This window comes from Nymphalis io, chromosome 17 (genome assembly GCF_905147045.1).
Source record: "Nymphalis io chromosome 17, ilAglIoxx1.1, whole genome shotgun sequence".
NCBI classification, from domain to species: domain Eukaryota; kingdom Metazoa; phylum Arthropoda; class Insecta; order Lepidoptera; family Nymphalidae; genus Nymphalis; species Nymphalis io.
Genome location: NC_065904.1, coordinates 3209101 through 3224948, shown reverse-complemented (window position 1 = coordinate 3224948; position 15848 = coordinate 3209101). Strand labels below are relative to the sequence as shown.

General features: G+C 39.7%; 2 protein-coding genes across 5 annotated transcripts in view; one reads left to right on the top strand and one right to left on the bottom strand.

Moving 5' to 3' along the window:
- LOC126774951 (DNA replication licensing factor MCM4-like) overlaps positions 1 to 15848 on the top strand; it is a 28055-nt gene that overhangs the window by 486 nt on the left and 11721 nt on the right. Inside the window, exons 3-17 of one of the 3 annotated variants that reach the window (XR_007669848.1) lie at positions 113 to 276; positions 393 to 557; positions 1442 to 1540; positions 1685 to 1817; positions 1978 to 2220; positions 2808 to 3036; positions 3168 to 3362; positions 6732 to 6908; positions 7207 to 7294; positions 8496 to 8656; positions 9528 to 9651; positions 10054 to 10160; positions 10280 to 10414; positions 10685 to 10895; positions 11235 to 11420. Coding sequence is in view for 2 of the 3 variants with exons in the window: in XM_050496626.1 (XP_050352583.1) it covers positions 113 to 276; positions 393 to 557; positions 1442 to 1540; positions 1685 to 1817; positions 1978 to 2220; positions 2808 to 3036; positions 3168 to 3362; positions 6732 to 6908; positions 7207 to 7294; positions 8496 to 8656; positions 9528 to 9651; positions 10054 to 10160; positions 10280 to 10414; positions 10685 to 10895; positions 11235 to 11330 (2327 nt within the window). In the remaining variant the exon portion in view is untranslated. Of the gene's footprint in view, positions 1 to 112; positions 281 to 392; positions 558 to 1441; positions 1541 to 1684; positions 1818 to 1977; positions 2221 to 2807; positions 3037 to 3167; positions 3363 to 6731; positions 6909 to 7206; positions 7295 to 8495; positions 8657 to 9527; positions 9652 to 10053; positions 10161 to 10279; positions 10415 to 10684; positions 10896 to 11234; positions 11636 to 15848 lie in introns of those variants that run through there. The other 2 variants (XM_050496626.1, XM_050496627.1) reach the window with 2 other exon arrangements.
- LOC126774991 (1-acylglycerol-3-phosphate O-acyltransferase ABHD5) overlaps positions 11891 to 15848 on the bottom strand; it is a 31091-nt gene continuing 27133 nt past the window's right edge. The window contains exon 8 of one of the 2 annotated variants that reach the window (XR_007669849.1): positions 11891 to 12375. Coding sequence is in view for 1 of the 2 variants with exons in the window: in XM_050496689.1 (XP_050352646.1) it covers positions 13216 to 13258 (43 nt within the window). In the remaining variant the exon portion in view is untranslated. Of the gene's footprint in view, positions 12376 to 13035; positions 13259 to 15848 lie in introns of those variants that run through there. The other variant, XM_050496689.1, reaches the window with a different exon arrangement.

Sequence of the window (15848 nt, the reverse complement as noted above, 5' to 3'; positions counted from 1 at the left end):
TATTATAATATAATTATTATATGTATTATAATAGTACAGGATTAAATAAATTGTTTATTTTAACTAGATTATAATTAAGCAATGTTATTTTAAACATGTTATTTTATACCAGGAACTGACACAGATATGAGTTCCCCACTAAACTATGGAACACCAAGCTCATTAAGCACTCCTCGTTCACTACTGCGAGGAGCAATGACTCCGGCGAGACAGAGAGCTGATCTGAGAGGCCATCTAACAGCACCAAATGTTCCAGCTCCTACACCTACAAGGAGGGTAAGTTATTTATAGCTTGTACAATATAAAACAAAATACATAATAAAACACTAAATTTCTTCATGTATTTTTTTAATTGTTGAGATGATTTCAAAATTATCACTTATTTATTTCAGGTTGAAGCAGGTGAACCAGAAGTATCGAGTGAACCTCAATTAGTAGTGTGGGGTACAGATGTAGCAATTGCTGAATGCAGAGAGAAGTTTATCAAATTCATACAAAGATTTGTCGAACCAAACGCACTTACTAATGAGCCTTTATATGAACTTAAATTAGAGGAAGTAAGTTTCTTTAGCCATATATTTATTATTATTTAATAATAATAATAATAGTATTATTCTAGGAAAATAGAAACAAATAAAGCTACCAAGTTTTATAAGATGGCTCTAGTCTGTGTTCCTCTTGGTTATATATATGGGTTCAACATTTTCCATTATTTTCTCTCATGTTAACATCTTAACTTATTGAGATTAATTAAGTAGTCTATGCAGAAAAAAAAATTTCTAGCATTTTATTCGTGTTCAATTTATTAATAAAGTTTTTGATTATTCTCTATTATCATAATCATAATATTTTAACCTGGCCCGTTGATATAGTGTAGACTAGACTGATTGACGTTCCTTTATAAACATATTTGTGAACTAAAGCGTGATCATTACTTGTGTAGACTGCATTGGAGCAGCGTGGTGGAGCTCCAAACCTTCTCCTCGAGAAAAGGGAGAGGAGACCTTTAGCCCAGCAGTGGGACATTCACAGGCTGTTACGGATATATATATTAAATTCATACTTCTTGTTACCCATTCCAGCCCAACAGAACTAATGGCGAGCTGGGCTCTGCATCAAATCTATACAAAATTTTTGATGTTGACATTACTTGGAACCATAATCATAATATTATGTATGCAAGAATATATTTAGACCAAGAATGAATGAACACATAATTTCATTTTATTTAATAAATTTATTTAATTTAATAATATATTTATACAAATCTTTAAACTGTAGATGTTAAGTTAAAGATCATACCAGCAAAAACATTGACATATATAAAAAGGAATATTGACAAAGCTTTACTGTTAGCTGTACTGTTTGACTTGCCATTACACTTATTTGAGGATATATTACTTAAACTTAAAAATTAACAAACTTTAAATGGTGTTTTTAGATTTTTACATTAGAGGAGCCTTTTTTGGATGTTGACTGCGAACATGTGAAGATATTTGATTCAAAACTACACAGGCAACTTGTGTGTTATCCTCAGGAAGTAAGTCAGTCTAACATAAAATATTATTTTTAACAAAGTTTAATAATAGGTTTTTTAAATTTAATTTGATTTTAATGTTTGTAAATATTTTATTATGTTGCAAAAAATCTGAGAATGAAGGAATTTACAACTCATAATTTCTAGGTCATTCCAGCATTTGATGCTGCTGTAAACGAGCTGTTCTTCGAAAAGTATCCTGTAGCAGTTTTGGAACATCAAATACAAGTGCGACCTTTCAACGCCCCTCAGAGGCACATGAGGGATTTAAATCCAGAAGGTACTCACATATTCTTTATTCTTAATTATGCCTCATTCTCAGTATTACTATGATGGATTTCAATGAAAATATTTCTAATAATCATTAGACGCATCCAGAGAAGATAAGCCTTTAAAATAGAAGAGCTTATATTATTCCTAAACTAGCAGTCCCGTTGCAGACATCGACCAGCTGGTGACGATATCGGGCATGGTGATCCGCACGTCGGGCATCGTGCCGGAGATGCGCGAGGCGTACTTCCGGTGCGCGGTGTGCGGCTCGGCGGCGGCGGGCGAGCTGGAGCGCGGCCGCGTGCCCGAGCCGGCGCACTGCGCGCACTGCACCACGCAGCACAGCTTCCAGCTCATACACAACCGCTCCCACTTCAGCGACAAGCAGCTCGTCAAGTTGCAGGAGGCCCCAGGTATCTAGGAACCGAGTATACTTTATTCAAGTAGACTCATAGACGTAAATCTACCAAATAGTGTAGAATGTATACTCTTCCAAGAAGAACTGACAAACTAAACTCTTCAACTGCAGTCTGAAACATTACTACTATTATATGATTTATTATGTGCTAAGCAAAATGAAGGCATGAGATTAGGACCCTTTTTTATAGATAAGGAAGGCGGACAAGCATATGGGCCACCTGATGGTAAGTGGTCACCAAACGCCCTTAGACATTGGCATTATAAGAAATGTCAACCATCGCTTACATAGCCAATGCGCCACCAACCTTGGGTACTAAGATTTTATGTCCCTTTGTGCCTGTAATTACACTGGCTCACTCACCCTTCAAACCGGAACAACAATAACAAGTACTGCTGTTTTGCGGTAGAATATCTGTCGAGTGGGTGGTGCCTACCCAGATGAGCTTGCACAAAGCTCTACCATCACTACCCTGCCTAGTTCCGAACTTTGATGTGCTACGGAGGACTTCGTACAAGTAAAAAGGAATGGCAAGCTAAGGAGTGTAGTACGAGCAGTCTTGACCCTCGAATGTCCCGGCAGACGACATGCCGGCGGGGCGCACGCCGGCCACGGTGAGCGTGCTGGCGCACGGCGCGCTGGTGGAGCAGGTGGGCGCGGGCGAGCGCGTGGCCGTGACGGGCGTGTTCCGCGCCGCGCCCGCCGCCGTCAACCCGCGCCGCGCCACGCTCAAGGCGCTGCACCGCACGCACCTCGACGCGCTGCACTACAAGAAGGCGCACAGCGACCGCTTCCTGGAGACCGAGGAAGGGTGAGTTATATTGTGTTAGCGAGTTTGAAGTGTGTGTAGTTTTAAGTATTAAACTTTAATCGCAAAGTGGAAATAAAAAAAAAACGATATGAAATACTATTTGCTTATGTTACAAATGTTTCGTTTTGCAGCAAGGAACATCAATTTCCTCCAGAACGTGTAGAGCTATTCAAGGCGCTGGCGTCTCAGCCAGATTGTTACGAAAGACTCGCCCGTGCCATAGCACCTTCAATTTACGAGAATATCGATATTAAGAAAGGCGTATTGCTTCAACTTCTCGGCGGCACTAAAAAAAACTTCAATGCCGCTGGAAGGACACATTTTAGGTTAGTCAATTAAATAACAGATTATTTCCTATTTTATTCGGATAGATTGTATTTAGATTCCGTGACTTCCACGTGGTACTACAGACAAAGATGATAATTAACAAAATGTCTTACTATATATTTCATCAATCAAGAGCCAATCGTTGTCCACTGCTGAACATAGGCCTCTCCCAAGGTGCGCCAAAGCTCCCTGTCCTCCGCCTTCCGCATCCAGTTGGTGCCCGCCACCTTCTTAAGGTCGTCGGTCCACCTGGCTGGAGGGCGCCCTACGCTGCGCTTGCCGATTCGCGGTCTCCACTCTAGGACTCGTCTGCTCCAACGGCCATCGGTCCTACGACATACGTGACCAGCCCACTGCCACTTCAGCCTGCTAATTTTGCAAGCTATGTCGGTGACTCCGGTTCTTTTCCGGATAATCTCATTTCTGATCTTATCCTTCAAAGATACTCCGAGCATAGCTCGCTCCATAGCACGCTGAGCGACTTTGAATTTGTGGACTAGTCCCGCAGTTAGTGTCCACGTTTCGGCACCGTATGTCATGGCAGGTAAGACGCATTGGTTGAAGACTTTCGTCTTCAAACATTGCGGTATAGACGACTTGAGGACTTGACGAAGGTTGCCAAATGCTGCCCATCCCAAGCGAATTCTTCGATCGGCTTCCTTCTCGAAGTTGTTCCTACCGACTTGTATTATCTGTCCTAGGTATATTCACTAACAACTTCGAGAGGTTTCCCCTCGACGTATATCGGTCCCGGCACGACATGCCTATTGAACATGACCTTGGTCTTGTCCAAGTTTATACCGAGACCGACACACCGGGAAGACTCGCCTAGGCTACGCAGCATTTCGGTGAGTTGTTCCAGCGACTCTGCTATGATGACGATATCGTCGGCAAATCGAAGGTGTGAGATGTATTCGCCGTTTACATTGACTCCATACCTAGTCCAATCCAGCGTTTTGAAAACGTCTTCCAACGCGTTGGTGAACAGTTTCGGGGATATTACATCCACCTGTCTCACCCCTCTGCGCAGTTGGATCGCCTTCGTCTTACAGTCCTGGATGTAGACAGTCATTGTAGCGGCGTTGTACAGACATCTCAGTACCTCGATATATCTCCAATCGATATGACATCTCTGCAATGAGTCGAGCACTGCCCAGGTTTCGATGGAGTCGAAGGCTTTCTCGTAGTCCACAAATGCCATACACAGCGGCTGATTGTACTCTTCGGTTTTCTGCACAATCTGCCGAACAGTATGGATGTGGTCCACGGTGCTGTAGCCTGATCGAAAGCCGGCTTGCTCTGGGGGCTGGAACTCGTCAAGTCGTCTGGTGAGACGGTTCGTGACGACTCTTGAGAACAGCTTATACACGTGACTCAGGAGGGAGATTGGTCTGTAGTTTTTTAAGAGGGTTTTATCACCTTTCTTGAAAAACAGTACCACCTCACTCCGGCTCCACGTTTCCGGGGTCTTGCCATATTGGATGACGGAATTAAAGAGGCTTGCTAGCTCTTTCAGGACCGGAGTCCCGCCTGCCTTAAGCAACTCTGTTGTGATTCCGTCATCTCCCGGAGCTTTGTTGTTTTTAAGCTGTTCTAGAGCCGCCCTAATCTCTCCTTGGTCAACGACCGGGAGCTCCTCGGAGTAATGGCGCATAAGAGGGGCGCGCTGGTCATCAATACTGATTCCCACGGGTTTATCCGATCTTGAAGAGAACAACTGCCCATAAAACCTCTCTACTTCTCCGACAATGTCAGGCCTAGAGGTAACGACCCCACCATTTTCAGTTTTAAGTTTAGTCAGACGCGGCCTCCCAAACTTGCGAGCGAACACTTTCGATCCCCGATTTTGCTCAATCGCAGCCTTGATGGCACGGGTATTGGAGCGTCGGAGATCGCGTCGCGTCAGCGTTTTTATTATTCGATTTAAGGCCTTATCTGACAAAAACGATGGTAGTTCTCGTCGTTTTCTCATGAGCTCGAGTGTCTCAGCAGAGAGTTTTGGTGCGTTGTCTCTTCTCTGTGGCGGAAAACACTTGCGGGATGTGTTTTGCAGTATTTTGACCAGCGTGTCGGTTCTCTCATCAATGCTGCTTATGGTTTCCAACGCGGTGAATTGATTTTGAAGTTCCATTTGGAACTTTTCGGAGCCTTGAGCAGCTTGGAGCATGGTAGGTCGGAGAGTAGACCTCATCATTCTCGATCTTTCGGCTTTTAAGTTGATATTTAGAGTGCCTCGAACCAAGCGGTGATCACTTCCGGTATTAAACCTGTTGATCACTGAAACATCTCTAAATATGTACCTTTTATTCGAAATGATAAAGTCTATCTCGTTCCTTGTCACGTTATCGGGGCTTCGCCAGGTCCCACCTCCTCTGAGGCTTCTTTTGAAAGAAAGAATTCATCAAAAAAAGCCCCTGCGCTTCGAGAAAGTTTACCAGCATTTGCCCCCTGTGATTTCTGCAGCCCAAACCGTAAGGTCCGACTTTCGATTCACCGCTATCTTGTACTCCCACTTGAGCATTAAAGTCTCCCATAACAACATTGTAGTGGGCCTTCGAGGTGTCGTTGAGGGCCTTTGCGATGTCCTCGTACATCGCTTCGACCACATCATCAGAGTATGTCGAAGTTGGCGCATATACCTGTACGATCTTCAGGGAGTACCTGTCGGAAAGTTTTAGGACAAGGTACGCTACCCGGTTCGACACACTACTGATTTCCACAATGCTGCTAATGAGATCCTTTTTGACTAGAAAACCGACACCACCCTGGGAACGGTTATCACCTTCGCGGAAGTAGAGTAAGTTACCGGACTCTAGAGTTATCGTGTCCTCCCCCTGTCTTCGGACTTCAGATAACCCCAGTATATGCCAGTTTATATGACTTAACTCTACTTCTAATTCGGCGAGGTGATGGTCCAGCCTCATCGAGCGTCCATTATACGTTGCCATGTGCAGTCGTTTTATACGTGAACCGGTGATTCTTAGCACCCCCTGCCCTGCCGATACTGCGACCGCTACCTTGGTCGGGCCTAGCGGGCTTGCCGGTAACTGGGGGATTAAGGGAGGGGTTTGCCCATACTCGCCGCGCTGGGCAGGCGTGTTGGCGAGCCCAGTAGGGGGGTAAGATGTTTATGGGAGGGGGGACGCTGCTGCCCATCCCCCCTTTTCCCCGTCCCTCAGTCGCCTCTTACGACACCCACGGGATGAGATTGGGGGAGTACTATTCTAAGCCGGTACTCCACGGCATGTAGCTTAGATACTTATAATACTGCGAAATGAAGATTCAAAGGTTCATAATTATTTCTAAGAACTTCACGTTCCTTCCTAGTATTATAATGAAACTACTATTTTTGTGTTGGTATTTACCAGATCGGAGATCAATATCCTGCTGTGCGGCGACCCGGGCACGAGCAAGTCGCAGTTGCTGCGCTGGGTGCACGCGCTGGTGCCGCGCGCGCAGTACACGTCGGGCCGCGGCTCGTCCGCCGTCGGTCTCACCGCCTACGTCACCAAGGACCCTGACACACGACAGTTGGTCCTGCAAACGTGAGTGATTAAACTTGCATTGACAAATTAAATAATGTAAAAAGAATTAAAGACACTTTGTTCGCAATTTAAATTATAATTCCGATACACAAAGTATTTTACTGATGAGATGATAATTGTAAGTTGGTCTCCACCAATTATTATCAGGTCAGGGTCAGTCCCTTGTGTCTGTAGTTTTCTTGGCTCATGGATCCTTTAAACAGGACACGACAATACTTATATCTGACGAGAGGGAACCTTTGCAGCTGGACTTTCACAAATCATGGCAAGTGTTAACGATTTTTTTAATGTTTTGCAGGGGTGCATTAGTGTTAGCTGATAATGGTATATGCTGTATAGATGAGTTTGACAAGATGAATGACTCCACTCGAAGTGTACTTCATGAAGTAAGTGATAATATATTTTCCTAGCTGTTCCCAAATCTACTTTTTTAAATGACTTTTATATAAGAGTTCAATCCATTTAAAATCATTGCATTGACTACAATTAATTAATGTTTAAAAATACATTAAAATCTGTTAGTAAATGTAAGTCAAATACTAACAAACTCTCTTTTTGAGAACCAATGTGAGTTGGTGGATACACATATGACAGGTTTTATAGCAAACATGTGCAGGTGGCCTCACAATGTTTTCCTTCACTGCTGAGCATGAGTTAAATTATATTCATACATAAATTAAGCACATGAAAGTTCAGGTCCTTGTCCGGGTTTGAACCCATAATCTTCAGTTAAGATACCCATTTCAAACCACAGCCATGTCAGCTCAAATATTGCAACTCAATATAAAACTGAAACAGTATTTAGTTTCTAATCCCAATTAATTTAGTTGAAAATTTTAATTAGGATGTCATGCACTGTTAATGCTGATGTCAATACTTTTAATTTCCTAAATTCTATCCATTTCTATTTTTGTACATTGGGGTAATCTGTACTTTTATGGGATTTCTTAATATAGGGCGATATTAAAGAGTTTAATATATAAAATATTTGTATACTGTATTATATACAGCTGATGTAATAATTATGCTCTATTAAAATTTATATACATATATATTTAAATATTGTACGAATAAAAAGATAAGCTAAGTAGTTAAAATTCACGCATGCAGGTATACTGCACACATACATTGACCTACATTCATACAGTCCAAATCTGACTTGGACATGAAACGTAATTATTATTTTTTTATTCCGTAACAGCCTGTGAATGTCCCACTGCTGGGCTAAAGGCCTCCTCTCCTCTTTTTGAGGAGAAGGTTTGGAGCTTATTCCACCACGCTGCTCCAATGCGGGTTGGTAGAATTCACATGTGGCAGAACTTCAGTGAAATTAGACACATGCAGGTTTCCTCACGATGTTTTCCTTCACCGTAAAGCACGAGATGAATTATAATCACAAATTAAGCACATGAAAATTCAGTGGTGCTTGCCCGGGTTTGAACCCACGATCATCGGTTAAGATTCACGCGTTCTTACCACAGGGCCATCTCGGCATTTTATTTTTTCATTCACTAAACAATTAAGACCTTACTTTTAACAAATATGACAATGATAATTAAATAATTTCATGTAATTTCTCGTTGCAAGGTGATGGAGCAACAGACACTATCAATAGCAAAGGCCGGTATCATCTGTCAACTTAACGCGCGTACGTCGATCCTAGCCGCCGCCAATCCCGCCGAGTCTCAATGGAATAAAAACAAAACTATTGTTGAAAATGTACAACTACCTCACACACTTATGTCCAGGTATGTAATCTTGACATATGTTTGTTGACATTGTAATGAAACATCTATAGTAATAGGTATTAAATAAAATAATTAATGCAAAAGTAATTCTATATTTCTGTCTAATACGCTTTCACGGCTAAACCATTGAACCGATTTCGATGAAATTTGTTATAAAACGAATTTGCACCCAAAGAAAGGACATAAGCTACTTTGTATGTGTGTCACCTGTTCTCATTCTACGTGGCCGAATGTAGTATTATAGATTACTATAGGACTATTAATAAGCCGAGATGGCCTAGTGGTTAGAACGCGTGAATCTTAACCGATGATCGCGGGTTCAAACCCAGGCAAGCGCCACTGAATTTTCATGTGCTTAATTTGTCTTTATAATTCATCTCCTGCTTGATGGTGAAAGAGAACACCGTGAGGAAACCTGCATGTGTCTAATTTCATTGAAATTCTGCCACATGTGTATTCTACCAAGCCGCATTGGCGCAGCGTGGTGAAATAAGCTCCAAACCTTCTCCTCAAAAGGGAAAGCAGGCCTTAGCCCAGCAGTGGGACATTCACAGGCTGTTACTGTTACTGTAGAAATATAGTAAATATAGTGATACCATAAATTTCGATTGTATCAGATATTTTAAAACACCTTAAATTTTTTTTTATTACATGTAAATGTATTAATTTTACATGTTTAGTTACTGTTCAAGATCAAGTACCAAAAAGTTATTCATCTGTAACATTGCAAAAGCCATAATATTTATGATTATTTAGGGCATTGATTACTTGTATGAGTTTTTTGATAACAGTCCCAAATTAATGATTATAATAATCATCATGTATTTTCTGTTGTTAATTATATATTTACATAACTGTAATAATATTCCAGATTCGACTTAATATTCTTAGTATTAGACCCACAAGACGAAATTTTTGACAGAAGACTGGCATCCCATCTTGTATCGCTGTACTATAAGGACCCAACTGAAACTCTGGAAGATGAGGATGCTGTCGTAAGTTGTATCTTAATTCATTGCAGTGGGCATGACAATATTATCTTGAATTATCATGCCATGTATGTGCTTACGCATTTTCTTAAATCTATCTACTATTAACTAAAAAACCGAAGCTAAACAACCATTTAAATTATAGCGATAAAAAATGGCAATACAGCAATTTAAAGTTGTTTTATTAAAGGACATAATAATTTAGCTTTCAAGGTATGTGTTGCATTTGAAAATACCAGGTTCGTTAACTTTTATTCAAACTATAAAGTGTGCAACAGAGATGCAAATAACATATTACTGGGATGAAAAGATATAAACTGCCAATTTATATACTTTTTTGATATTGGGCACTTGTTATACCAAACAAATTATATGAATGAATATAATTTTTGTATTGTTCTATTTCAGAACATGAGTCTAATGCGCGACTACATCGCCTTCGCGAAGGAACACGTGCAGCCGACGCTCAGCGAGCCCGCGCAACAGAGACTCATCGACGCGTACGTGGACATGAGGTTAGCATTCAAGTATATAGTCGAAGACATATTTGTCATCTTTCAATACCCTGATAAAAAAATACAAATATACATATTTTTTTACAAATATTAAATAGAATTGACCTATTACGTTGCAGACGAGTTGGTAGCGGGCGAGGGCAGATATCTGCATATCCGAGACAGCTGGAGTCGCTCATACGGTTAGCGGAAGCGCACGCGAGGGTGCGGCTGTGTCCTGTAGTTGAAATTATAGACGTTGACGAGGCTGCTAGGTGAGATATTAAATTTCAAATCGAATTATTAAATAATTACAGGCACAAGGGACATAACATCTTAGTTCGAAAGGTTGGTGGCGCATTGGTGATGTAAGCGATGGTAAACATTTCTTACAATGCCAATATCTATGGGCGTTGTTGACCACTTACCATCAGGTGGTCCATATGCTCGTCCGCCTTCCTATTCTATAAAAAAATCTAAGGTGTGTTTATCTGCACTTCATCCTCGAGTGTTAATCAAATGGTTGTCACACCCGTGTGACGCAGACTGCACCGCGAGGCACTGAAGCAGTCGGCCACGGACCCGGCGTCGGGGCGCATCGACGTGGGCATCCTCACGACGGGGCTCGGCGCGGCCGCGCGGCGCCGGCGCGCCGAGCTGGGCGCGGCGCTGCGCGCGCTGCTGGAGCCCGTGCGCCGCCCCGCCACGCTCACGCACGCGCGGCTGCTGCAGGACGTCAACGCCAACTCGCAGATCGTGAGTACCATGCCTCTTGGCAGTTCTACTAAATCGTTTATTATAGTAGAGTTAGCTAGTAAGAATCATATAGTCATACTATAAACGCTTGCGATTTGATGTTAGTGGGAAATTTTACACATCGATCTGTCTATCGGTTTATTTTGCTAAACAGTCCTGATGTTAATTTAAAAAATATCAAATACGTATTCAACATGACATAAAAAGTACAAAAGTACTTTCCAAGACAATATTGCATCTTACAAAGCTCACTTTTATTAAATTGTTACAATTATTTGAATTAATAATTAAAATGTGCTTCAGTATAAAGGTAATTTTTAATATTATTTATATTTACAGACGGTGACACGAGACCAATTAGATGAAGCACTCCGAGATTTACAGGATGAAGGAAAAGTCGTAGTCGTCAGTCACACGCATGTACGAATTTGTTAAAATACACGCATTAATCCAGTTGAGCTTAAAACTGCAGGTGGTAGGGCACCGCTCATTCTCCATCTATAGTAATACTTCACTTATCATCAAGTGACCTAAATACTCGTCTGGCAAAAAAAGCAAAGTAATGTATACCGATTCATCGACTTTCAGCATTTAACCATCAGCTCCAATATTGATTTTTACAGAATAGCTTTACTGTACATTCAAATAATGGTAGTTTTGTCCGCCTTATTTTATCGATTCAATGGTGTTTTATAGTTAAGTTACTTTAAGTTGATATCGTTTTTGTATTTTTTATATTCTTCAAGCTAAAGATAAATGTGTTGAAAATGCATGTTTTCGATTTTTAATAATATGTTAAAATTGTGTATTTAACCTCGAAAATTGTAACCTTAAATTTGTGGATGCATTTTTCTACACTGACATTGTAGCGCTGTCTGGAAACAGTAATTTAATTAGTAATAAAAATATTTTTGCCATTTTACTCCGTTTTTTATTTTCACATATTATCAATGTTCTAAACTACTTTCAGAAATACATATAAATAAAACACAATATTCCTTTCAATAAATTATCTTTATTTACATAAGTAATTTTAAGTATAAAAATCTTAAGCTCAACAATATTAAGAGGCATACAATACTTTTAAACCTGTACTTGTGCATTTTAAAACTAAATTAACATAATGTTTAAATGGCGCTATTCCTACACAATCTCTACACTGTCACTAACTATATCCTGTCAACATTTGACAGGAATCAAATACTTGTCATCCCTTTTAACTCTACAAGTGAGAAATATTGTTTACTGCCAAATGTTAGTCTGTCCAAAAAATGAGTGTAATGTTTTCAGGGTTGATGTATACACGAGTTTCTTTATTCCGCTATAACTTTTAAATATCTTAATAAATTTGAATGTATGGGGTTTTAAATTCATTAAAGGCAGTTGCGTTTTTTAATTTTCAAAAATTCCTTTTATTTTTTATTATTAATATACATAAACGTCAGCAATTGGCTACAATACACATAACAAAAACTAAATTCTAACGGATGTATACCCCATTCTAATCTAAAGAGTAAAGATAAACAAACATTCGATTTAGATATACCTTATGCATTACAAACAGTTCATGATTAATATATTTTTATTTAGAATACAACACTACAACTTAACTACTTACATCCACTTTAATTTAACTTCCAAAATTACGATAACGACTTCACAAAATTATTTCGCGAAATAATATCGTGTCAGTTCAGTGTCAACATTGTTTATTTGTCTTTACTCTTGCTGTGGTTGGTATAGTCTATTGCGCAGTTGGCTAATCTCTCTTGAGATTGACCGCCGTGGCCGAAATCGGTCTGGAGGACATTATATTATTATAGTCTATAACTCTATACCTATAAATGTTGTCTATGGTTAGTAATAAAACAATGACTTGTTTTTAGATTTAAATTATCAATGACAGAAATAGATAAATCATTATTACCCTAAACCACATTTAAAGTAAAGTAAGACCGTTAATAAAATAAGAAACTTTCACTTAATTTAAATAAAATTTAGATACATTGGACATCGCCTATATCGAATTATGATTTATTATAAAGGGCTGATGCAGTCGTTTTTTATTCTTTAAACAGTATATTGTAAACGAATAGGATGTCTGAATTCTCCAATTACAATTTGAAAAATAAAATGTAAATATTCAAGCGGTTCGCCTTAGCGTAATACTGACTTAAAACTGCTTTTAATTGAACATGTTTCGTTATAAAGCGATGTTATTCCTACTTGATATATAGGCACATTTGTGATATAATTTTTTTTATTAATAAATTTTAATAAATTCAAAAGCTATTCCTAACTAAATAAACTATAATCACTATCAAGACGTAGGCCCGTGATTGTTGTTGTCGGTGTTTGTGTCCGTACTGTTCTCCGTGTTTGGTAAACTTTTCGTTCTAGGTCCGTCGTCTGCGCGTGCGCATGCTTCTAGTACGAACTTGTTGAACTGTTCAGGTTTATCTACATAAATGTGGTGACCTGCGCCATTTATTACCTGTAATAAAGTAGACAAAGAAATGTAAAATAAATAATAATTTTTACTACGAAATCTACCGTTACAGTTGTGTATATACAAGAAAATAACTTGAACATTTTATAAATCAGATTTTAGAGATTAGCTTTTGCTTCAATCCGATTTATCAATGTGGGCGTCGGTCGTTACCTGCACATATGTCTGGGAGTCGGGCCGGCTCTCTCCGATCACGTGTCCGGTGCTGTATTCGACCCAGGAGCGCGACCCGTACAGCACGGTGATGGGCAGGCCGGCATCGAGCCGGCCCACGCGACGCAACATGGGGTTCTTGGCCCAGCCGAACCCGTGCATCAGTGTGTGGAAGGCGCCCTCGCCACTGCGGGTGAGAACATATCGTTATAGTAACGGGGCAAATGCATCCCTTGTTAATTAGCGGGTTCAGTACACCTAGCTACTCCACTGCTGATTGATGGGTGGATTGGTGTACAACACATGTGTGTATAAGTAAATCCATTAAATATTTAAACCAAAAGGTACACGAATGACATATAGTCGTAAGATGAATATTTAAAATAAGTAATATATGAACGATTGCCCACCTAGGCGCCTTTGAGTTGCATTTGTATATGTACTCTGGAATGACGGTCTCGGCGTCGGGCACGTAGTTCAAATACTTCCTGGATATGTCAGGGCGGGTCTTGCTGACGAGCCACTTGCCGGCCGGCCTGGCGGCGCGGACCGACCACAGCGGGTTCAAGGGCTGCAGGGCAGTGGCCACGGCTCGGAACCAAAACGGCACTTGGTACTTTTCGTAGACGTTCGAGGGTTTCTCGGGGAAGCCCCACGGATCCGCGAGGATAAGGTGTCGCACCCTGTTGAAATAAATAACTAAATGAAAATAACTATCTCTGTACTGGTGGTTTTTTTTCAATCTCATCTGGGTAATAGCAATATATTATTGTATTTTTAACAAAAAAAAACCCTTTAAGAAGGTAAATGTTAATCTCCACGGTTAACCAATGGAAATAAGTAAAAACCACTCCTTTGTTCAACAGCCATCAAAGCGAGCTAAGATTTGATGTCCCTTTTTGCCCGTTACGAGTCTTGCTCACATACCGTTTAAGGAGTCACAATGAAAAAAACATATTTGTTCCTATAATTAATAATGCATTGTAAGTAAAAGGAATAGCTAACAATAGAATAGACTACAATAGAAAAGAATACAATAGAAAAGAACACAATAGAAAAGAATATGCTTAAGAATTATAAGAGTTACAGAACCATTTTAAGCAAAAAAAAAACAAAAAAAAAAAAAACGAAAACTACTTTGTACAAAAGACGGTGTTATCGCTATAAGAGATCTCTTTCAGACAACCTTTGAGTGAAGCACATGAGATAAATAAATAAAGCGGTAAAGAGGTGTATTGATCATCTCAATTTTTATTTTTTAAATAATATAAATAAAAAAATAAACTTTGGAAGTAAGATATCGACTCACGGTCGTTCATCTCCTACAGCTTGTCTTCCGACAAAGGCCTCCTCTAAAGATTTCCATTCTATTCTGTATTTTGCTTTGCGAGTCCATGTTGGACCCGCTACTTTTTTAATGTCGTCCTCCCATCTCATAGTCTGTCTACCTCTGTTTCTTTTACCATCTCGAGGGTACCATTCCGTTACTAACCTTGTCCATTTTTCTTTCTTTTCTCTCATCATATGTCCTGCCCATCTCCACTTTAGTTGTTTATATGATGTGTATACATCTTCAAATTTTGTTTTACTTTTTATGATTATTAGTTTTTCTCGGTCCTTTCTTTTAACTCCTGTCGTACTTCTCTCTATTCCGTTTTAGCAAATTTTTATTCTGTTTCCTAATTGTACTGTCAATGCCCAGGTGTGATACCCATATAGTAAACATGGTAGAATACACATATTATATGTTTTCCTTTTTTCTTTCATAGATATTTCTTTGTTCTTTATAATTTCACTAAGTGACCAATAACGTTTCCAAGTATTAGCGATTCTTCTTTCTATTTCTTTCTGCATGCATTGTTCGGTAGATATTAGCTGTCCCAAGTATATATACTCCTGTACGTATTCTATTTGCTCATTATTTATTTTTATGACCTCTGTTTGCAAAGAATTTGACATTATTTTTGTTTTTGTTAGGTTTATTGACAGACCTGCCTTTTCGCTTTCAACCGTTAGCTGTTGCAGCATAGTTTCCAGGGTCTTCGGACCGTCTGCAAATAAAATTAAATCGTCTGCGAAACGCAGGTGACTCAGATTTTCCCCATTTATGTTTAGACCTTTGTTTGCCCAGTCTAGATTGCTAAATATCATTTCTAGGACGGCTGAAAATAGTTTAGGTGAGATAGGGTCTCCTTGTCGTACACCTCGCTTAATCGAAAATTCTTCTCCTATACATTCTAGTTTGACTTGCCCAGTACTCTTTGTGTAAATGTTTTTAAGAATTCGTATGT